Source organism: Bos javanicus, chromosome 11 (genome assembly GCF_032452875.1).
Source record: "Bos javanicus breed banteng chromosome 11, ARS-OSU_banteng_1.0, whole genome shotgun sequence".
Lineage (NCBI taxonomy): Eukaryota > Metazoa > Chordata > Mammalia > Artiodactyla > Bovidae > Bos > Bos javanicus.
Window position 1 is genome coordinate 96,118,983 of NC_083878.1, and position 23,614 is coordinate 96,142,596.

Consider the following 23,614-nt stretch of genomic DNA (forward strand, 5'->3'; position numbering starts at 1 on the left):
ACATCTGGACGGAGCCGCCACAGCCGAGGGTGAACAATGACTCCTGGCAAGCATCCAAATTGCTTGCAGACGCTAGCAGGTCTCATCTACAACCGCCCCTACCAGTATCTCTCTCTCTCTCTCTTTTTTATGAGAATCAGATTTTCATTGCTCCATTCAATTGCTCTCCTCTGCCATTTTTTACAGCTCTTATCGTTCCCCTGGAATATGGCCTTGAGACAGCTCATCCGTGTCCTTCACTGTGTTATCTCTTCTAACTTTTATTAAAACTTCAGCTTTCATCTGAAGATAGCTAATTAAATCTGGAACAGATTATATTCCTCCCCTTAAAAGGAACACAAAACTATTTTCTTCAACCTGAGCCACACTTTTTTGCCCTTTCTGAAACATAAGCCAAACGTGTTTAAGAAGTCTCATTTGTTTACAAAGCTCAGATATTTGACATGTCACAGACAGGCAGATTTATACTAAAGTTGGCTATGGAATGATAGATCTTTGAGCTATTTCTCAATACTGGGAATATTTTCTTTTCTTGTACCCTTTAAATATTACAGCTAATACCACCAGCTTATTTTCTGTATAACATTCGGTAATAAGGAATTAGTGATTAACAGCTATTTGTGTGTGAGTGATTTCTTAAAAAAAGTTTTTTTGTTTTTTTTTACAGTTGCTCTCATTTGATAAAAATGAAAAAATGTTTTATTCCATACCCCAAACACTAGCAACCAGAAGTTTCCTCCATGGAAAATTATGTGAAGACATGAAATTAAAAGCAGTTTTTCTACATAGCTTTACACCAACCAACAGTTAGCTCAAGTAGCTTTGTCTTAATCTATCACAAATTAATGAAGAAGCTTCCATAAGTGACATGAACACAATATTCTCACATATGCCACTGACCCAATTCCTTCCTTGGGCCCAAGGGCAGCTTAAAAATCACTTTCTGCTGTACATTTGCTAACTGAACCTAGCAATGATATCTGAACCAATCCAGCCAGCCATCAAACACCCCACCTACATGCACACCCACACCCAGCATTTTAAACTAAGTGTTAAGCTTCTACTGCCAGGATGTGATTTAACTGTCCCACCTGAAATTTTCTGGGATCCTTTTCTTCGCTTCACTGCCTTTAGCAAGATTTCTTTCATGGTGACCTTTGTGTTGTCCACCTGAATAAGGGAGAATCCGTGAGCAGCATTTCTGCAGGAAAAGACAAATATTAAATCATCACCAATATTCAGCCAAAGGGATGTGAATGCAGTCTTCACTGAGTTTAAGTATTAATAAGTGTACACTGAAGTGTCAATTATTAAAAAATGGGTTATAAATCTACTTCTAATGAGAGAGAGAGAGAAAAGCATTCTAATATGAACAGTTTCAAGTGAAAGAGAGGGCAGAATTAGGGAAGATTTTTCTGTTTATCTTAAAATGAATCCAGTTGGTCTGTGTGGGCTACTAGCAAAATCCTATAGCAAGGTCTAACAAATGATACACATGGCTTGTGTCAGTAGGTGTCACTGCAGGCAGATACTACCATCATATAAAGCTCATAGAGCCCTGGAGGGGAAATGTGGGGTGCATGTGTGTGTGCTCAGTCACTTGTGTCCACCTCTTTCCACTCCTATGGACAGTCGCCTGCCAGGCTCCTCTGTCCATGAGATTTCCCAGGCGAGAATACTGGAGTGGATAGCCAGTCCCTTCTCCAGAAGATCTTCCTGACCCTGGGATTGAACCCGTGTCTCCTGTATCTCTTGCACTCGCAGATGGATTCTTAACCACTGGGCCACCTGGGAAGCCTGGGTTTCCCTGGTGGCTCAGACAGTAAAGAATCTGCCTGCAATGTAGGAGACCCAGGTTCGATCCCTGGGTCGGGAATATCCCCTGGATAAGGGACTGGCTATCCACTCCAGTATTCTTGCCTGGAGAATCCCATAGACAGAGGAACCTAGAGGTCTACCGTCCATAGGTCGCAAAGAGTAGAACACAACTGAGTGACTAACGCTTTCACTTGGGAAACCCAATGTGGGGGGCACAGGGGTGGATATGATAGCCTAAAGCAATTCAGAATAAGGAAAACAAAGACTCCTCCTAGCTGGCAAACAAATAAATAAAGAAGCATTAATTAAAAAAAAAAAACAAAACCCCAGAGTCTGTATACTTCAGTAGTCATGTTTTAATCTACTTAGTCCTAGAAGGTCAAGCAAAATATTAGCTGGAGTAAATAACTACAAGACAAAATAATAACACTACTTATAAGCTTCTAGCCAATCACATTTGGGGTGCAGGGTCATCTAGACAGGAAAAAACTGGTAAGGAGCAAGTACCCTTGAAAAAGAAGCCCATCCCTGGGTGAGATATAACTTCACTAAGACCGTTAATTGCAAGAGCAAGTACCACAAACACTACTCACTATGCTTGGGCACAGAAACAAAACAGGCCAATTCCAAGCAGCTCATGTAACAAATGGGACCCAAGTTTCCAACTACGGAACATGGGAATTGCCACAAGGAGTTTGGTTGCCTTCCCACTTCCCCACCAAGAATCTCAAAACGGAACACAGCCAAAAAACATGGCAGAACTTCATACTGACAAGAAATCGGAAAGAAAAGCCAAGCCCCAAGCTAAGCCACGGGAAAGCTTCCCAATGGTAGGACAGGCTGGGAAGGGGCCTTCAACCCAGCTTGGAACCAACCAGGTGGTTGGCTTTCCACAGGAGATGGGAGCTGTTCTCAAAACCAAGGACCCAATTTGCTTCCCTAATACAAAGACATCTCCACCCCCTTCCCTCTCCATACGGCTTGCTGTTTAATCCTTGACATTCCATTTGTTAAAAAGCAAAACCCGATGCTGGTCTAGCCAGCACGATCATCCATTTTAACTTGGTCAAGTTCTTGCTATCGAACAGCAGGCCTGAGAACTGTCAAGCTAATTTTACTGAACACTCTGTTACTGAATCATGCCTGAGCCCCGGCCGTTCTTTACCTCAGAAGCTGGACCCCATCCCAGAACAATTTTTAAAAGTTTATTTTACTGATCAAAGCAAAATAAGAAATAGCTTTTTTTTTTTTTTTTTGAAAACTATATTTAGGGAGCGATGTAGTAAGTGATACTTTGGCAAGAGTTCTGAAATGTAAAGTGCCTGGTGCATTTATAAACTTGTGGGTATTTGCTCTGGCGCCAGGCCAGTGTGTGTTTGGAACAAACGCCAATCGTCCGCGTTCAGACCTGCCTTCCCCTGCTTTCTCCTCGGAAGTCAGTATGCGCTCCATCTGTGACAATATGTCGGGCGATGGATGAGGAGGACCTAAAAGGGAACACCAGTTCTCGGGTACTTGCAAACTAGTCTTGGGCTGCATCTTGCAAACTTCCAGCTGCTCCGGGTTTCACCTCAACTCTTGCAGATTTCAGTTGGCTTGTAAATTGCTCACGGTTCTCGCCTAATCTGCTGCTGGCTGATAGCATTATTTCACAACCATACGTTTATCTTTTCAGCAAAGGCGGACTAAAAGCTCGAAAGGAGGCCTTGTGTTGGGACTAACTTCCATAAATTAAAAGTGTCCTTTTAAAAAGACTTTTGAACGGAGGAAAATCCCTCGTCTGTATTTTTCTGTCATTTTACCAAAACGTACCTGGGTGACAAGGTTAAAGCATGCAGAGGAAATCCCTGACGCTTATCATCCACCGGCATTACTGATAAATTGCGTGGTGGGGGAATAAAGGATTACCTTCTGTATTTTTTCATTACACTTTTCTTTTGTTACAGAATACATAAATCCATTGTGGCACAATGTAATATGTATCACCATGCTACACCTGCGGACGCTTCCGAGCGGCTGCCATGTCTGTGCAGTCAGGAATGATAAGTGAACCACCCGTGAATGTTAACGATAGTGATCATTCTGAGGTAACTCGGCTCTCCATCTTCCTTTACAGCCTCCGCGCTGCAGCCAGGGTAGCAGGGTTCATGAGAGGAAAATGAAAACAACAGTGGAGGGAAGGGGCAGGCTTGGCGCGGAATGTGCCTTCTCGAGTGTGCGGGCGCTGGCGCAGGGGCTCGGCAGCGGCGAAAACCAGCACCTTTTAAAGGAGAAAGAGGTTGTGACCCCTGCGTCCTGCATGCTCAGCCGGACTTAATGAAAGTTTCTTTGGGTCAGCCTCGCACTCCACTTGCTCCTCTCCTGCCAGACAGAACGCCTACCTTGGATCCTGTCCCAAGTCTACGGGACTTAAAATGTTTCTAGGACACCAAGGGGACTGGATCGAGGTGCTTCTTAGAATCCATGGAGGTGCAACTGTTATGTGATGTTCCCATTTAATAAATGGATATGGAGGCTTGCTACCACAATTTTCAGCTTGACTTCCAAACAGCCTGGGTTTTATGCCTCATTTCTTCATATCCAGGGTTTTTTATGGGCTTTCTAAAATGTCTATTGAAATACATCCTTTAAAGCTGCCTTTATTTAATGTTGGGCACTGGGTCTGAGACGGAGGAGAGGATGATCTCGGGGGGAAATGTGTGCAGCAGGCAGGAAGGTGCCAGCCCTGCCTCCCTTCCACACGGCACTGTGTTCCAGTCTCAGGGTGGTAAGCCGTGCTGGGGATGACTCGGCCTTGGACAGACAGGCGGGTGGATGGACAGATGGATGGGTTACAAACCCACTCTTAGCTCAGAAACTGCTCCTCCCTCGTGGACAGATGGCTTCTCTTCTGCCCGTGCAGGGCATTCTAGGGGCGGGCACTGGACCAAAGCAGCTGCCCTTCCACGGCCCCCTGGGCTGCTGGTGGTGGGTTCAGGACGAGGCGCCACCTCAGGGAGCTGACTGAATGCTGCCAGGAATGCTTCAGTCAGTTCCAACTTAGGCCCTGTCAAGTCTCGTAACCACTGAAAAAAACATATGGGCATTTTAAAAAAAGATTACTCACTTGAGGAATTCAGCTCTGTCCCAGTGCAAAGCCACCTGGTTACCAGAGGCAAGTTTTTATACCTGCATTAACCTGACACAAGCATTTCTGCACTAGACATGAACCTAGAGGTGGTGGGGACAGTGAAGAAGGAGGAGCACAGGTCTGTATCCAAGAAGCTCAGATTCTACTTAGAGGGGCTGAGCTGGAATCAGAACGCAAGTTGGAAGGCAACATATTGGAGAGGAAAACACATGGGCTGGGAGTTCAATACCCTTTGGTTCAGATCCTGGCTCCATGGCTAACTGAAGTTTCATCTTAACACGTGGGAACCTCAGCTGTGTCCAGGAAATGAGGCGGCCACATGCCTAAAGAATTGTCAGAAGGATAAAACAGACAACAAGTGCAGAGCACCTGGAACTAAGGCTGGCAAACAGCAGAAGGAGCTTGCAGTGTTCTTTCTTGCGTGTTCTCCTCGTCCCAAGTTTTCACCCCAAGAGAAGAGGCCCCATTCAGCCCGTCTCCCCTAAACCCCCAGCAGACAGTGCTTATTTGGGGGGATGGATCTCAACCCTCGTAACTGATAACACAGTTTCACTACAATGTGCAATTGGCTGGGCACGGTGGCAGCACTGGGATCTCAACAGTACAGAGCTTCTGGCCCAGGCACTGAAATCCCCCGAAGCTCAGATGGGGACCCTGGGCTCCGGTTTCAAGGTTTTCCTTTTTAAGAGAATAAACTGGAGAAGTAGGTGTGTTCCACCTCAGTTTAACTCCACTTTGGATGGGGTTGGTGGAAGTCAAAAACCATGGTGACAAGGTAGAGAAATCCAGTGAGATTTATTAAGAGCATCTGGATCTGCAGACCCAGATAAGAGGTTATTAGTCAACAAATACAACAATAATAGTAGCATCTACTACTTACTGAGCATGTAGTCTGTACCGGGTGCTGTGGCAGGCCTTTCAGATGTGCATTAACTTATTCTACCCTAAAATAAACACCATTGTTATATCCATTTTGCCGAAACTGAGGCTGGAGACATTAGGGAACATACCTGAGGTCAGTCATCTATTCAAGACACTATTTTGGATTCAGAGATCAACAATATGGTCCCTAACCCAGGTATTAATAGCACAGTCCAGCAGGAGAGAAAGACAAAGAAGTAAAGAAAGAATTACAGTTCTGCGTGATCAGCACAGAGATGAAAGCAAGCTCAGAATGCTGCCAAAACACAGAGGCATTTAACCCAGCAGAATGGGGTGGGGGGGCATCAGAGAAGCTTCCTAGTGGAGATATCTCAAAACGTAGTTGTTTATCTCTACATCATACTGAAAAAATGGTGGCAACACCAGAAGGCAGTGGAGCACAGCAAGTTATAGAGCAGAGCCTGCTTTGGAGTCCAAGTTCTGCCTTCCTTGGGTAAATGATATAATCTCCCGAAGTTAAAGTTTTCTCATCTACAAAAAGAGGATAATTCTCAGACTATAACATTGTTTTCAGGGCTAAATACCAGGCCGGCCAAAACATTCATTCAGGTTTTTCCATAACAGCTTACATCTAAATACTTCTAAAATAGTTAACATAATACTTGTCATAAAAAATACTTAATAAGCAATAGACAGTACAACCATCGGGCTTCCCATGTGATGCTAGTGGTAAAGAACCCACCTGCCAACTCAGGAGATGTAGGAGACCTGGGTGCGATCCCTGGGACGGGAAGATCCCCTGGAGAAGAAAACGGCACCCCACTCCAGTACTCTTGCCTGGAAAATCCCATGGATGGAGGAGCCTGGAGGGCTACAGTCCATGGGGTTGCAAAGAGTTGGACGTGACTGAAGTGACTTAGGACACAAAATACCACTATCAGCCTTTCTTCATACAAAGAAGTGACATATACAATGATGAGACAGTGACAACAGTCGACATTTACTGAATACGGACTTTGCTCATTTAATCCTCCCAGGAAAGGTGGGTGCTATCATCAGTCCCGTTTTATAATGGAGGAAACTGAGGTCCGGCGAGACTGAGACACATGCCTGGAGCTGCACAGCTAACAAGTGGAGGAACCAGAACTTGAACCCAGGTTTGCCAGACCCCAAAGCCTGTGTCTGAAACCTCCCTATGGCCAAGGGAGTTTGGGGAACTCAGGGGAAAAAGAGACTTAAGGGAACATATCTTCCAGATTGGAACCACTGACCAGTCTATGGTGACGGTCAACTTCCACTGTAACAAATTCAGTTTTACTGTAAATGTCCCAACTCTCAGACTCAGCATGTGACCTACAAGACCCCTTTCTGAAAGCCCCTGGAGAAGGTCCTGGTTTCCTGAGCCACAGCCTCAGTTTGTGGAGGTGGGACGAGGCTGACAGGAGCAGTGCCCCCTCCTCCAGCCCTGACCGGTTCATAATCCTGATGAAGACGCAACCCTTTGGTTCCCAGCCTGCTTTGGTCCCAATTCCATGCATGTTCATTCTCGAGCACTTCAAGGTAGAAAATGAAAATATATGAGCGGGAGAAAGCCTTGTAATAACTGCAGCATGCCCGCTTTAAAGCAAGTCCTTCGGGTATATTACTTTATCCATAAAGAGAGTTTACGCTAGTGTGAATGCCACATTTTGGTTCCCCTTGCACTGACAAAAATCTTTTTTTTAAAGATCAAAGTGTATGGTGTGCATATGTGATGTTTGACATTGGACAAAGTACTCTTTTTCAAAACAGACATTTTCCAAAAACATAACTCACTAGACTAATGGGCAGTGAGAAGCCAAAATGACTGCCCCTCCGCCTTCTCCTTGTGTGTCTTTGCCAGAGTCCTTGGGACTTGCCAAATCCGGTCATGCCTGCTTAGCTTGCTCGACTGATTGTGCCAGAAAAGAAAATAAGACACAGATGTATTTGAGCTCTTTGAGATGCCAGTAAGAGAGACAGCTAATGGCTTCATTTCGACCCTCCCCTTCCAGCTGGGCACAGGTGGGGGATAATGAGGTCCCTCTCCCTAATCAAACTCAATTATTTACTACTCTATATAACCGCAAAGACATTCACATTCAGTTCAGAATATAAAACACACCATGGGCTACTTCCAACCACTGCCACTGGGTATTTATAACAAACTCAAGTGGCTAACGGTTTGCCTTGGCAGGAGTTTAAGTGTGTAAAGTTTTGCAAACTGTTTCTGTTCAGATATGTCCTGCTGAAATGGGGTCCCAGGCGGGGGCCCACAACTGTCAGGTCAGTGAACTGCATAACATCTGAGAATGTATTCACCGTGCACTGCAGACAGGATCTGGAAATCAAACGCTTCGTTCTACCGCAACCTTCTGAGAAAGCATCACGTTTTTTCCAACAGCAAGACTGACATTGTATTAATAAACATTACAAGTCACTAGCCTGACATGTACATAGCAGCAGCTGACAGACTCCAACATAAGCTGAGGGGAGAACAGAGGAAATCAAAATGAGACATAGTAACTAAACATGGCCAAAGCGGGTGGATCATGAAACAAATCACATTAATGTCAGAAACGTGAGTCCCAAACTTTTAAGATTCATAGCAACTGAAGCAACAGTCTGGTATAATTTTGGGGATACCAGAGTAACTTGATGGTTATCTAAAATATGGGCTCTTATTGTAGGAACAAAGCTATCCTGGCACCATTTCAACAGACAGACATTCCAGGGAGCAAAACATACATATTTAGCTTGTCTGACCTTTAAGTTCTTAGAAGTATGTAATTAATGCTTTCCATCTTTATTACTTGCTCCAATATTCCTGTCACTTTAAACAGACACAAAGAAAAATCTTTTCTTTTCTCTAGACAGTAGCTGTTGCCAAAAAGGAAATCAAGTCAGATTTACAAATACAAAATTAAACAGGCTGCATATGTTACGTTTCCATACATGAGGACAATCTGGACAATGAAAATGTTTGCTAATACAACAGAATGAAAAGAAACAACACACAGTTGGTCCTCTATGACTCAAGCAAACAATAAATAACTAGGATAATTTACAGACATATTGTCAGGCCTGATTACAAAGAATACAGGCATCTTTTTTAAAAAATTCCCTGCCCTATTTTAGCCCTGCTCCTTACCAAACTGTCTGACCTTGGGTAACTACTTGTCTCTGATCCTCAGCTTATACAGGTGAGTTGCTTATAAGGAATAAATGAGATAACATGCTATGAGGGGCACCAAACTGAGTGTGCAAAAATGCTCATCCCTCCCCGCTCCCACCACCTCCTCTCGACTATCAAGGCAACATCACGTAAGAGCAGGTGAATTTTCAAACTAATGATATCTTTTCATAAAGGTCTGGTCACTTGGGGTATACTGTAAAGAAAGGATACTAAAACCACCGAGACCCTTTTTGAAAAGCCCTCATACAGAAAGAACAATGAATCTAGGGCATACCTCCTGAAAAAGCAGCTAACCTTTCTCTTTATGCAGACAAGAGAAGCCACAGCCATCTTTGGGAGCCCTCTGGGCCACATTGCCCAAGGCAGCCCAGCTTCTGGTACAAGGCCTTCCAACGCTGATCCAGTGGTCCATTTCCCAAACAGCAAAATCCTAACTGAATTCTATATGCTCTGCAGCTTTTGGTTAAAACAGCCCCTTTCCCATTTCCACCTGATATATTAAACACCGAAAGTAAAACACATATGAAAGTGTTAGCCGCTCAGTCGTGTCTGACTCTTTGCGACCCCATGGACTGTATCCCACCAGGCTCCTCTGTCCATGGAATTCTCCAGGCAAGAATACTGGGGTGGGTTGCCATTCCCTTCTCCAGGGGATCTTCCCGACTCAAGGGATCAAACCCACGTCTCCTGCATTACAGGCAGATTCTTTACCAACTGAGCCATCAGAGAAGCCCAAGTAAAACACATATATAGGCAGGGCAATTTAATTAATTGACTTCTGATTTAGGAGAATTCTGTTTTATTGTTTTTGATTTTTCTTCCCTTAAAGCTCTTCTTCCCCACCCAGAGTAGGATGCCAGTGTGAAATAATAATGTCAACAGAGGTAATGCAATGACACCACACACATTGCTTTTGTCATCGCCATTTTTTAAACTCAATTCAGTGTCACAAATTCTGATGGAATTAGCTGGGGGCTAACTGTGCTTCCCTGGTGGCTCAGGTGGTAAAGAATCTGCCTGAAATGTAGGAGATCCAGGTTTGATACCTGGGTCAGGAAGATCCCCAGGACAAGGGAATGGCAATCCATTCCGGTATTCTTGCCTGGAGAATCCCATGAACAGAGGAGCCTGGTGAGCTACAGTCCATGGGGTCACAAAGAGTCGGACACAATTGAGCAACTGACACTTTGACTTTTGGGGGATGGGAAGAGATGGACAACGCGAGTTCCTCTCCTGTCTACTCCTTGTCTGACCTGTCCAACGAACGGCCTAGCAGGCCTTGGCTTGGTCATTGCTGGTAAGGAGCACTTCTTTGGATGTTGAAAATCAGCTGAGATCTAGCCCTCAACTAGTATTAGGGGTTACCTCACCCAGCTCTCTGTCCCTCACTTCTCCCTTCCCATACTCCTGACAGTCAACTTTAGTGCTTAGGCTCAGAGAAGCTAGCTGTCAGCAAGTTAGGGACTCCTTTTATATATATATTGGCTCTGTCCAAAATCAATCAAGAACAATGGATACCTTAGAAATCCGCTTACTGATCTGGTAAAGGAGGCAGTGTTCACTAACAGGCTCCTAATTTGTACTTCGTTAAGAGTAATCCATTCTCCTTCCCCTAATGACAACTCTATTTCCAGGGGCTTCCTGGGGCCCAAGGGCCTGGGAGGAAAAGACCAGTATAGCCTCAATTCAGAAAGAACACCCACCTCCACATTCTTTTTCACAGAACGCTTTTCCAATTAGGGATTCGTTTAAGTTAACTAGCTCCTCTTTTTAAATGTAAATCATTATATAATATAATAAGTAATTATCCTTGCATGATGGAACAAGGAGAAATTTGAAACTTTCTTTTATATGAAGAAACATATTTTCTAATTTTTCTATACTGGACATGAATTAATTGTGTAATAAAAAATAACCCCAAGAAAAGTGACACCCCATACCCACCTTAGGGTGAATTATTCAGACTCACAAATCTCTGACAAAAATAACAAATCATAACCATGTAGTACTTCTTACATACCAGGGCCTGAGCTAATTTTCTGACAGCAGTATTTCCTACCCGAGGTTCAAGGGCCCCCAAGGTCAACAGATGCATTCACAGGCTCTTTTGAGTTTCAGAATTTAAAAATTGTGCTTTTAGTTCAACGAAAATCATGTATGTATGATTTTCACTGAAAAGCAAAAAGTTATACAGATAGATGTACATAGTGATTTAAACAGCAATATAGAGAAAAAGACACAGTCCACTTCCAGTTTTCCAGGTTTCCCATTCTCCATCTAGCTGGGGGAGCCTTGAGTCATTGCTTGGACGAGAAATACCTGGAAGAGCCCCTTAACCTTCATCAGACAGAGGTGAACAAGAAATAAGGGAATGTTCCTGACCCAGGGATCGAACTCACGTCTCTTACATCACCTCCATTGGCAGGCAGGTTCTTTACCACTAGTACCACCTGGGAAGCCAAAACATACGCGGCCAGAGTCAACCAATCAAGCCCACGTCCACTCATTTACGTATTTGTCTATGGTTACCTTCTGGAGAAGGCGATGGCACCCCACTCCAGTACTCTTGCCTGGAAAATCCCATGGACGGAGGAGCCTGGTGGGCTGCAGTCCATGGGGTCGCTAAGAGTCGGACACGACTGAGCGACTTCACTTTCACTTTTCACTTTCATGCATTGGAGAAGGAAATGGCAACCCACTCCAGTGTTCTTGCCTGGAGAATCCCAGGGACGGGGGAGCCTGGTGGGCTGCCGTCTATGGGGTTGCACAGAGTTGGACACGACTGAAGTGCTTTAGCAGCATGGTTACCTTCACACTACTACAGCAGAACTGAGTTACAGAGACTGTGTGGCCTGCAAGCCTAAAATATTTACCATCTCATCCTTTAGTTTGCCAACATGTGGGATAAGCTGGTAAGATCTGGGAGACTGTATGTTCCAGCTGCTAGTTATTTAACATCGATAATAGAGGCAGAAAGGCTAAATGGCAGTGCAAGCCGCACGTAAAAACTTAGAATAGAGAAAGTGATGGGAGAAGTGTACACAAGGCTCTTTATGGGCCAGACTTGCTGATCTCTGAAGAACTCATGTTCTGTGTGTACAAGTCCCACTGTGCACAGGATCAGTCAGGCAGAGAGCCCATCTACAGAAACACTAATTAACAACAGCAGAAAGTACGGTGACGCATCACCCTGGTTCACCCAGGATGGAGTGGGGAGCTCCTGGACTTAGGACTTCTCATTTTAAAACACGGAAAGTCAGCTCTTTGGTGGTTAGGATTTCAGGCTTTCACTACCATGGCCCAGGTTCAATCCCTGGTTGGGGAACCAAGGTCTGACAAGATACATGGCATGGCCGAAATAAATAAATAAAATAAAACAGGGGAGTCCTGAGCAGGACTGGCATAAGCTGGGTATCCTAGCAGAAATGTTCTTTATTCTTCCATTAAAAAGCATTTAAAATTGGGGAGGTGTGCACTGTAAGTCAAATGACCCATTAAAATAATGGACTAATACCTAAAAATACATTCATTGCTTAAAAGGACAAATAATAATATGATAATCTGATGTTTCTTATGAAAATCAAAAATTCAAGTTGACAAGTAAAACATTTAACACCCGTTAAACCCAACATCAATGGTTTAATTTCAACAAAACATCATCTATTGCATTAATGTTGTTAATTTGTATTTTATTAATGCTATAGTTTTATTTGCATTTAATTTATAATTTTGTTTCAGTTGCATAAAGATATGGAATTTGTAGCTAGCATTTTATATCTGTATGTGTTTAAGTAACATTATAATAAAACAACTTTGGGCAAACACTGAAGTTTCAGGAGGATTAATTTTCCTTTTTAAAGCACTTGTTTTAGAAAGGACTTTCAGATCAAAAGACTACTATGATCATATGTTAGTATTTATGTAGCAAAAATTGTATGCTAATGAGAATAATGCTTCTGGTGACTTATTAATAAACAACAGAATTCCAAGCAGAAGCTATGCTATTGAAATTCCACTACATACATCTTAAAAAAAAAAAAATCCTAATGACATCTTAGGGCTTCTCAGGTGGCGCTAGTGGTAAAGAAGTCTCTTGCCAATGCAGGAGACACAAGAGATGTGGGTTTCATTCCTGGGTCGAAAAGATCCCCTAGAGCAGGAAATGGCAGGCAACTCGCTCCAGTGTTCTTGCCTGGGAAATTCCATGGACAGAGGAGCCTGGCAGGCTATAGTCCATGGGGCTGCAAAGAGTTGGACGCGACTGAGCATGCACACATCACATTTTGTGATGGTAAGACTGAAAAGATGGTTTTATGAATTTTATTGGTACCACTGTAATGGATACATCTTCAGAAGGCTATGTATGTCAATGCAAAGTGAGAATCTGAAGATGTTTTTTACCTTGACCAATAATCCTACTCAGAGGGAATTTTCCTAAGGAAGTTATTCAACAGAAACAAAAAGGATATAGGTACGGACTATCTTTAAAGAGTCCCTTATTAAAACCAAATCAAGGAAATAATCTAAACACCCTGTGACAGGCATCTGGTTCATCTCATACATTTTTCTGCTGTATTGCTCATCATATTTGAATGGTTTGTTTGACAACTGTCACCCCATTAGACAGAAAGCTCCATGAGAATAAGGGGCTGTCTCTTCGACTTTTTTTTCCTGCAAAATCAAAGTACTACATTATTAAATGAGTTATTTTATACAATATGAACATCAATATAATTACAATTGTAAAAAAATTTTTTTTATAACAAGGATAGACTGATTTTCAGATTTTCAAACCACAGTCAACTGTACATTTACACAGAATTGCCTTTGCATGAAGCCCAAAAAGGAACAGCATAAAAATGAGTGTTTCTGTAGCCCCTTAATTTTTGCTGATCAACAGTTTGTTAGAAAAGTAGCTGCAGGTTTTTACCAAAGGTCTGAGACATTACATAATAAATGTAGATTGCAGGAATTAAGAATGGATATCAAAATATTTGGAATATAATATTAAGTAAAAATGACACAATATGTATGCTAGAACCCAAAGTATAATATATATACACATGGAAATGATTATACAAAAATGAAAATAATTATACAGGGATGGAGGAATCATTGGATAAGTTTTAAACTACTTTAAATATTCTTTAAAGTTGTTGTTTTAGTGCCTCCAAAATGTAAAAAGAAGGAAAAATCTTTGCTATGTACACCAAACATGACTTCATGGTACGGATGAAATGACCATGAGGAGTTATCCCCGGCTCACTCCCAGGCACTCAGGTTTCTTTCTTTGCTCAAGGGTAGAAACATCCAAAATACTCGTATATCCTAGGTAGCATAATCCTATTTTTAGTAAAAAGTCTGAAACAAAGGCAATATGCTTTTAAAAGACAGAGGAAAGCCTTCTAAAGGGATCCCTCTTCTTGACAGTGCATTTGCTGGTTACTAACAGCAGGGGGTGCCAAAGGGACCGCTATTGTCCCCAGGAGATGACCAGGAGGGGCAGTGTCACGGCCTCCGTTAGAAAAGCTTAAACTGAGAAGACACTGCAGGTTTTCCCCTAACAACCAGGACATATGTATGAGACTCAGGTGCTCTATAGACATAAGTGGGCAAAAACCACATTTTTATTTTAACTGACTTCTGATATTTAGCATTTCCTGGAATTATGAAGGTGGTCAACAAATCACAGTCCTATGAGCAGCACTGGTGACTCTGTCATGAACGGAAACCACAGACAGCGTCATCACAGCTGTGGCAGATGTCTCAAGTACCATTTACACCTATTACTACCTTGAAACGAAAGGCCTCAGGAGTTACCGTTAGACCTGCCTCTGGTTCTTGTCATTTAATGTATTGATAAAGCCAGTACATATAAGTATATCACAAATTTGTTTAATAATTTGATAACTATTTAAATATAATTCTTGAGGATTTTCTTGTCCTCTGTGAATATTATTCTCTGCATTTACAAACACTTTTCTGAGAAGAGCTTCTGTAGGCTTTAGCAGACTACCAAAGGCACAGATAAGGTTAAGAACCTCTGCTCAGACTAAAGGAGAGCAACTAAGAAGAAAATCAAATTTGATTTGAACAAAATTGGAGAGAAAAAGAAATATTTTAAATCACAAAAGAGAAGTGACCGCAACACACATTTTCAGTTTGGATTCCTTGACGACAAAGAGGAAAACGTCAAATTTTTCCTTCATAGGGTCCAAAGGGCCCCAATATTTCCAGGGGCTTTTGTACATAGACACAACTTTTGAGACAGACTTAATACAATTTACCCCAGGTGCAGTGGATTGGAATACAATGCAAATATTGTCCCCATCTCTCTGGAAGTCATCATTTCATGTTGACTCTCCAGATACCAAATATCATTCATTTGATAAGAAAACCAAAATCAAATCCAAAACCCTAAAAGGTAGAGGTAAGATACTGAGATAAGTAACAGCGTCAATACTCACATTCGAACAAAGAGCGACTCTTTGGATGTCAGACCAGGAGATGAATACTTTTCAACCAGGGCCAAAGTACTGAAGCCAAACTTATGAATGGGCTCGTTGGAATCCAGTGGGGGAAAGTCTGTGTCAACCTCCCCGTCATCCTCGGCAATATGCAGGCAGTAGGCACTGACATTGTCACTGTAGGGAAAATCAAAAAGGTAAGTGAACACCAAGATACGGGAGGGATGCAGAGACCAGAGGTATGGAGGACGGCAAGCCAACCGGGACACTGCTGCTCCTCACCCCGAAGCCTGGACACAGTGGCATCTCCCAAACCCTGCTTCCTCTGATAAAGAGAAAACACATACACGGCAGTGCAAAGGAGGAGAGACACAGTGTGAAGTAAGAATGTTAATACTGCTCTATTCTTCCAATGAATATTTAAGGAGCATCTGTTATATATAAGACATGGGACTTAATGCCTGAGATCAAAGATGAGATTGAGTATAGACCCTCAAAGGAAGTTTAGTGAATAGCAGCAGGGGAAAGGAAGTACTACATTAACTATAAGTGTAAATAAAATAAATATCATAAAAGAGAGACAAACAAAACTATAAAGGAGGAAAGATTATTTGAAGGGAGTCAGAGGCCCCTGATTTATGTTCAGGATTAAGAAAATATCTGTGCTCAGAAGAAGTGCTCAGGGTAACCAAGACAGTCTTTACAGTTCTCCTTTTTCTGAAGAATATCAGGCTCTCTTGATAGATCTGATTCTAAACACCAAGGACACTTAACACAGTAAAAGCAAATGACCCAATTTATCCTGATGTAGATAACTAAGCTTCTCAACTATCAACACTTTTGGACTTGTCTCACTTCCCTAGAATGTCCAGTCAGTACTCCCAGACTCCAGCTCTGCCAGTTTAGAACTGACACTCCTTCTCCTTTGAGGAAAATAAAAAATCAATTCGCTGAAAAAGAGTGGGAAACTGCACCAACATAAAGAAAATTTAACACTGAAATAACTAAAACACTTGAAGATACCCTGCACCAAAGTTCAATCATGAAACTGCACATCTGCTAGCACTGAGAATTTGAACCTAATAGTTCACAAGGAGGTAGGAGCCTAAATTCTATGGCTTAAATTTGGAGTTTAAATGATATGATTGATGCTTAAATTAATTAATTGCAAAGTGTATGCTAATTGTTTAATTGGTTGCTTGATCTATATAGATCATTTTTTGAATTAAATGAGTTGATTTACAAAGTTTATTGATTGGATGTGACAATGAATTATTTCACTGACTACCTGATTTGCAATTTTCCCAATTAATGCACAAATCTTTAGCTGCAACTCTGCTTATTGAGAGAGAGCCTACTTCAGGTGATCTATACTCAGTCTGTCATGACTGAGAGATATTTATTATATAAAACAGGTAATAAGGACAGATTAAAATTAATGGGAACTGTAAATTTACTAAATGGATGGATAACAAGAAAGTAATCTGACTATGTTTGTCACTATAAATTTCATGTGTTTGCAATGCTGTTAAAATTTTTTAAAATTCATCTCTGAATGGTATGGGAAACTTACCAATCTTTGCAAAAGGTCACCAACTTCAACACAAAACACTTGCAGATGCAGAAAAAAGCCCTTCGGATGAGGAAAATATCATAGGGTAATAGCTAAGGGCTTTGTGTCGAAAGAGACTTGAGTTCAAACTGAAGCTGCATTGCTCATGGGCTATGTGAGTTCAGGGAATAAGCTTCATCTCCTTCACATTCCACTTCTACAAAAACGGTACAATTAACCAGAGGTGGCTGTGAAGTTTCGATGAGATGATATATGTAGTGCCTAGCATATAACAGAGGTAGAAAAATAAATGGTAGTAATGATAATAAAGTCTGATGGAAAATAACTTCAACAGTAGGTCAACCCTGAAGACAAATCATGGATGCATACTGGAACAACAAAGCAGCAGTGAAACCGGGCGACATGCTCTATGTGCCAACTGGAGTGACTGTGTCTGCTGTGCTCTAGCCTTGGGGCCCACTGAGCCTCGGGGAGTTTATGAACAGGGAAGACACTGATGAAGCAAGCGATGGACAGCACAGATTATTTACTGCTGTGTAAATCATCCTGAGGAATGTCTGTGAGTCCCTAGCACCACAGAGGTTTCAAGGGCAAATAATAAGTCTATTGATCAAAGCGGAAAGCCAAACATTGGTATCAGAAGAATTCTGCTTTGATTGTCATGGGACGCCCCCAAATCCCCTCAAAACAAACTCGGCAAATGTCACAGGCTAAGCTCTGAAAGCCAAAACACTCACTGCGCCAAGTGCTCTTCTCCCCCAGTTCTTGAATATAAAGTGTGATATCACGTATTCATTCAAAAAGCAACTGAAATGCCTAGGCTATGCTATAGTCTGTCCTGAGCACTGGGAACACAGCAAGGAAAAGAACGAATGGTTCACCCAGTTTTACAAATTAATGGAAGTCTTCTCTGGGTCATCATCAAAGTTTAGCAGTAAACAGGGCTCCCCTACCAAACCCGTAATTGAACATACAAGGGGGGAAATGACTAAAATTCCATATGCTAGGCATGGGTATTGGTTTCTCTGTGCCTGTATACAGGAATCATGAATAAAAGAAGCTACTGTGGTATTCTGACTTCTAAAACTGCTTTAGGACTCCAAATTAATACTGGTAAAGAGCCACTGGTATCATTGGCTACATTCACTGAGTACTATGTGCCAGACACTGTGCAAAGTGCTTTAGAAACATGAGCTCACTCCATCTTCCCACCAACTGTGTGAGTTATTATTACTATTTTACAGATTAAAAAACTGAGGCTCAGTGAGGTTAAATAGTTTGTTCAAGATTAAACAGCAGGTAAGAAACAAAGCTGAGATTCAAACTTAGGCAGTCAAGAGCCCTCACTCTTCACTCCCATCTACCCCTCTGCCAGCGCCATGGTGTGTCAAGATTTCCCAAGGTCCTTGTTCCGACAAACTTACAGAAATGCTACACACACTAAAAAGGAAAAGGAAACCACGACACGTATTTATAAAACATTAGAAGCTTAGAGAGATTTATTTCAACCTCCTCGCTTTTACAAATAAGAAACGGATGCCTATTTCAAAGAAGAATAAGGTGCCATGATTGCCTAATTAAATGGTGGCAAAATCGGTTTCCAGAGAACTCATGTCTCCTTACTTCTCTTTCATTACACTTTGATCACTTCAGAATTTAGTGGCATTTTGAAGTGGGGAGAGAAAAAGAGAGGCAGCTTTAGGTCCTTGACTCAGAAATATGCCAACTATAGATATCTAGAGCTTCCAAGACGGTGAAAATGGCGCACCTCTTCATGACAGTTTGGTGGAAGGAAGAGGGGTTTTCCAGTTAGATCCGGTTTTCATGTTAACACAAACAAGAATGAGCTATGTGGCCAAATCTGTCTGAGTTCCATTTTCTTACTCATAACAGGCTTTCTTTGATTTCCTTAGGAGAATCATTTGGATCTCAAGTTATTCTCACCTGAGTTCTTACAGAACTTGGCTGTTACTTCTGCATATAACTTACCATACTGCTCTTTTTCTTATTTATACATCTATGTTCTCCTCAAGAGCAAGGATTCTACTGTCTCTGCATTCTCACTTAAGAGTAAAATGGCTGGCATTTATAAGGTACTTAACAAATATTTGTTAAATGAATGAATACGTGAATGTGTAGACTGAATCACTCTACCCATGAAAAAAACATAGTGGGTATTATTAATGATGTGTGTGTTAATGAGAAGAGGAGAAGTAATAGGCTTTCTTTTTCTTGCTGGTCACACTGATATCTGTTAGCCAAATGGGGTTTTCAAGGCAATGTACATGTGTAGAGATTGCAATTCAAGACAAGGAAGAAGGCCCAGGAGAAAGAGAAAACAAAAGACGCATTCTTACAGTTAATCAAGATGTGAGTACCGGCATCTCAGTTTTTTTATGGAGAAAAAAAAAAACACAATAAGAAATTATTACAACTATATAAAAATGTTCAATTACATACATATAAAAAGACTAGAAGAAAAGGGACCAAAATGTTTATAAAGATTATGTTAACATTCAAGCAATGAGCACTTTTTTCTAACTTTCTATATTTTCCAAATGTCCCACAATATATATGTATAACTTTCAGTTTCCTTTCTTTATAAAATCCATGGAATTCTCCAGGCCAGAATACTGGAGTGGGTAGCCTTTCCCTTTTCCAGGGGATCTTCCCAACCCAGGAATCGAACCGAGGTCTCCTGCATTGCAGGCAGATTCTTTACCAGCTGAGCCACAAGGGAAGCCCTTCTTCATAAAATACTTAACTACATTTTTGATAAGGGTAACACATTCTTACTGTGGACAATTTAGAAATATGGAACAAGACAAAGAAGGCTGGGCAATCCTCTCACTTCACTACAAAGAGAAAATCATTCATCCTAGAGACTCTGAGCATAGCCAGCCTGATTCACACATGTGGTCATTTACTCTACCAGGTTTTGGAATTAAGGAGGAAATAACCACAACAACTGCAACAGGGCCTGATAAGGATTAAATGACATAATTAACTGCACAGTGCCTGGCATGGAGAAAGATTCTCATTTTGCCAAAATTTCTTCTACCACATTTAAGTTTCTGATTACACAGAAGATGAACTAACTATCTATCAAGAGTCTTATGTCTCCCTCCCTACCAGAGGGAGAATGGTCAAAACACTCACAAACAAGTATAGGACAACTGGATCTACAAGAAGAGGCTTAATTTTAAGAGCTGGGTTGGCATGGATAGAGCAGGTCCTTTGAAGTACCATTGAGTTTGAAAGAGGAATGAAAGTTTAAATAATGAACGGATGTAAAATGGAGCCTGCTGTCAAAGAGAGATCCTTTGGGGGGAAATATTTATCTCCAAAGCTTTAATGAGTACAATTAAATGAATTTTGCTTATTCATATCTTATCAAATAAAGCTAAATTTTTCAGTACAAAATTTTATCTCACTGAATTGGTGACCGACATTCACTTTATGTTCAAATGGCAGTATGGCTTTTATGAAGAGACAGAAGCCGTAAGCCCATAAATAGATGGCATTTAGTTCATAAATGAAAATTCAGGAGCATTCCAGGGAGCACCACAGATTTCTACCAAATGTAGAAATTCATTTCTTATCTTCAGAAAATGCAAAACACACTAAAGTATGATTATGAGACAGACTAATGTTTGCTCTTTTCAAATGAAAAATGAAATAATGCATGATTCTGAAATGTCCAGAATGCTCAATACTTGAGCTTTGCTGTTCAGTTTGGTGAGAATCAATATTAAGAGTATGTCAGGCATTAGCAAGAGAGAAAAAGATTCCGACGGTTGCAGCTCAGAAGTTCATCTCTTTGAAGTCAGAAGTTCAGCTCTTTGAAGTCAGAGTTAAAGATTTTTAAGACTCCCAAGATTTCCTTTTCTCCAAAACACATCCCCCATAAATGGAAAGTAAAACTGATAAATAACATCATAAGACTTGTCAAACCACAGCAACCTCAGACAGGAATAGTTAAATCTAAATTCCCTGGTAAAGTTCTAGGGAGAAAATACCCACTAATTTTTAAGCAGAAGCAAGACCTTCATATAGTTCTGTCTGGGCTCCCTCTGGGTCACTTTCTATTGATGTATCTTCAAGTCCCCGGACCACTACACACTTCCTCCTGCCACAGCATCACTGCCAAACTGTTCCATCCGCCAAATGCCTTGGGCCTCACTTTCTGAGGGAACTCCCCCACTTCCCCCGCACCCCTGGTTCCCAGGTGATGCTCTCACAGTGGCATTCCTTCCCTGCAGAGCACTTAAGTCAGCTTCTAAGCAAACATAATTCAGTTTAATTATTTGAATTATGTGCCCATTTCCTTCACTAGCTTGTGGAATTCATGGAAGAGAAACCGTATCTTATTCAACTCACCACTGTACACCCAGCAAAATGCGTGGTATATAGCAAACACTCAATAAATATTTACTGAATGCATGAATGAATACAAATGATAAGTGAAATGAGCCAGTTACAAAGTGCTATTACACTTGATAATTTCTTCTTCCCCACCAAACTGTAAATTTTTTGAGTGCAGCAATTGCATTTCTCTTGTTCTCCATTTTATCCTTGATACCCAGGGTCTGGAACTCCATAAATATTTGCCGAATGAAGAAATGATGAGGGACTTAAGTCTTTGAGATTAAGCAGGGTATCAACAGAAGAGTGAGAAAGACGTTTCTAAGGAAATGGTAGAAGCAGAAGCTGTATGTCAAGAAGCTGCCAGTTAAAGAATGTGATGTGTTAGAACATGTGGGAGCATAGCTGGGGGTCAAAATGGGAAGGGCACGTCAGGCTGTTATTATGTAGGTAAAGGGTTCTCTGTGATGACTCTAAAGAGTATAAATTAGAAGCAGCAATCAAGAAATGGGAGAAGAGTACATACACCATGGTGGAGATGCAGACAGAAAAAAAAGAAAGCGGCGAGGGATAGGGAGTATAAAGAATTCAAACTGCAAAGTTGTCAGAAAACATACAATATCAAGTCAACCGTCCCTAGATACTTTGATAAGCCCATGAGGGCATCAGTGTTTCACAGTATGGTACAATTACATGAGCTATCGGAAAAAGGCTAAAATATGCTATTACTGCTGAATTAACACTAGTATTGGTTGCAATACTAGCTGCTGGAGTTACAGTATTTAGCGACAACAGAAACAAACATTTATGGAGCAGTTGCCATGTATTTTCTCATTTTAATTTTATAACTACCCGGATAGGAAGTTCCTATCCTGGTTTTACACATAGGAAAACACAGGCTGAAGTAATTCATCCAAGATCACCCTGATGGTCAGTGCCAGAATGCAAACCCAGACAACGGCTTTGAATCCCATACCCTTGACCACTATGAAACATACTGATTAAGAAGGCAGATGAAAATGTTACTACAGGTTAGGGAGCGTCTATTAAAAATTACAAAAATAAAGAAACATCAATACTGAATGAGATAAACCTCAGCTATCTACAAGGTCCACCAAGTTTCCTAGGGACTCTAGGTAGCTGAGCTTACATGAGAATAAACTGAATCCACAGTAAACTCCATTGTGTGGCTGTATCATGTGTTGCTATACTCTACAGCTGCACTTTCCAAACTTGTGGTTACTGAGCCCTTATAATGCGTGTGTGTGCGTGTACTCAGTTGTGTCAAACTCTTTGTGACCCCGCAGACTGTAGCCTGCCAGATTCCTCAGTGCACGGAATTTTCCAGGCAAGAATACTGGAGTGGACTGCCATTTCCTCCTCCAGGGGAATCTTCCTGACCCATGGATCAAACCCACCTCTCTTGAGCTTCCTGCATTGGCAGTCAGGATTCTTTACCTCTGAGTCACCGGGGAAGCCTCTTGGAAATGTGGCTAATCTGAACTGAGATGTGCTGTAAATAGCATATAAACACTAGATATTGAAAACATGATCCAAAAAATTACAAAAACATCTCATTAATAATTTTTATATCAATTACATATTGAAATGATAATACTTCCTATAAAGGGTTAAACTATATTATGAAAATTAATTTCACTTCTTGGAAACGTTTTAAATATGTGATTACTAGAAAATTAAAATTGTAAATGTGGCTTACATTTGGAGCTTGTATTATACATTCGTTTCAGCTTTATTAAAATATAATTGACATGCAACATGTTTTTCCTGTGGTCATGTATGGATGTGAGAGCTGGACTGTGAAGACAGCTGAGTGCCGAAGAATTGATGCTTTTGAAGTGTGGTGTTGGAGAAGACTCTTGAGAGTCCCTTGGACTGCAAGGAGATCCAACCAGTCCATCCCAAAGGAGATCAGTCGTGGGTGTTCATTGGAAGGACTGATGCTGAAGCTGAAACTCCAGTACTTTGGCCACCTCATGCGAAGAGCTGACTCACTGGAAAAGACCCTGATGCTGGGAGAGATAGGGGGCAGGAAGAGAAGGGGATGACAGAGGATGAGATGGCTGGATGGCATCACCGACTCAATAGACATGAGTTTGGGTAAACTCTGGGAGTTGGTGATGGACAGGGAGGTGTGCTGCGAT

General features: G+C 41.5%; 1 protein-coding gene across 11 annotated transcripts in view; it reads right to left on the reverse strand.

The window, feature by feature from the left end:
* The window catches only part of MAPKAP1 (MAPK associated protein 1), a 232,357-nt gene that overhangs the window by 92,676 nt on the left and 116,067 nt on the right, over nucleotides 1-23,614 (reverse strand). For all 11 annotated transcript variants that reach the window (XM_061433515.1, XM_061433511.1, XM_061433516.1 and 8 more), the window contains 2 exons: nucleotides 15,512-15,688; nucleotides 1,092-1,201 (listed from right to left, as the gene is read on the reverse strand). In XM_061433515.1, the coding sequence (XP_061289499.1) occupies nucleotides 1,092-1,201; nucleotides 15,512-15,688 (287 nt within the window). The remainder of the gene's footprint in view (nucleotides 1-1,091; nucleotides 1,202-15,511; nucleotides 15,689-23,614) is intronic.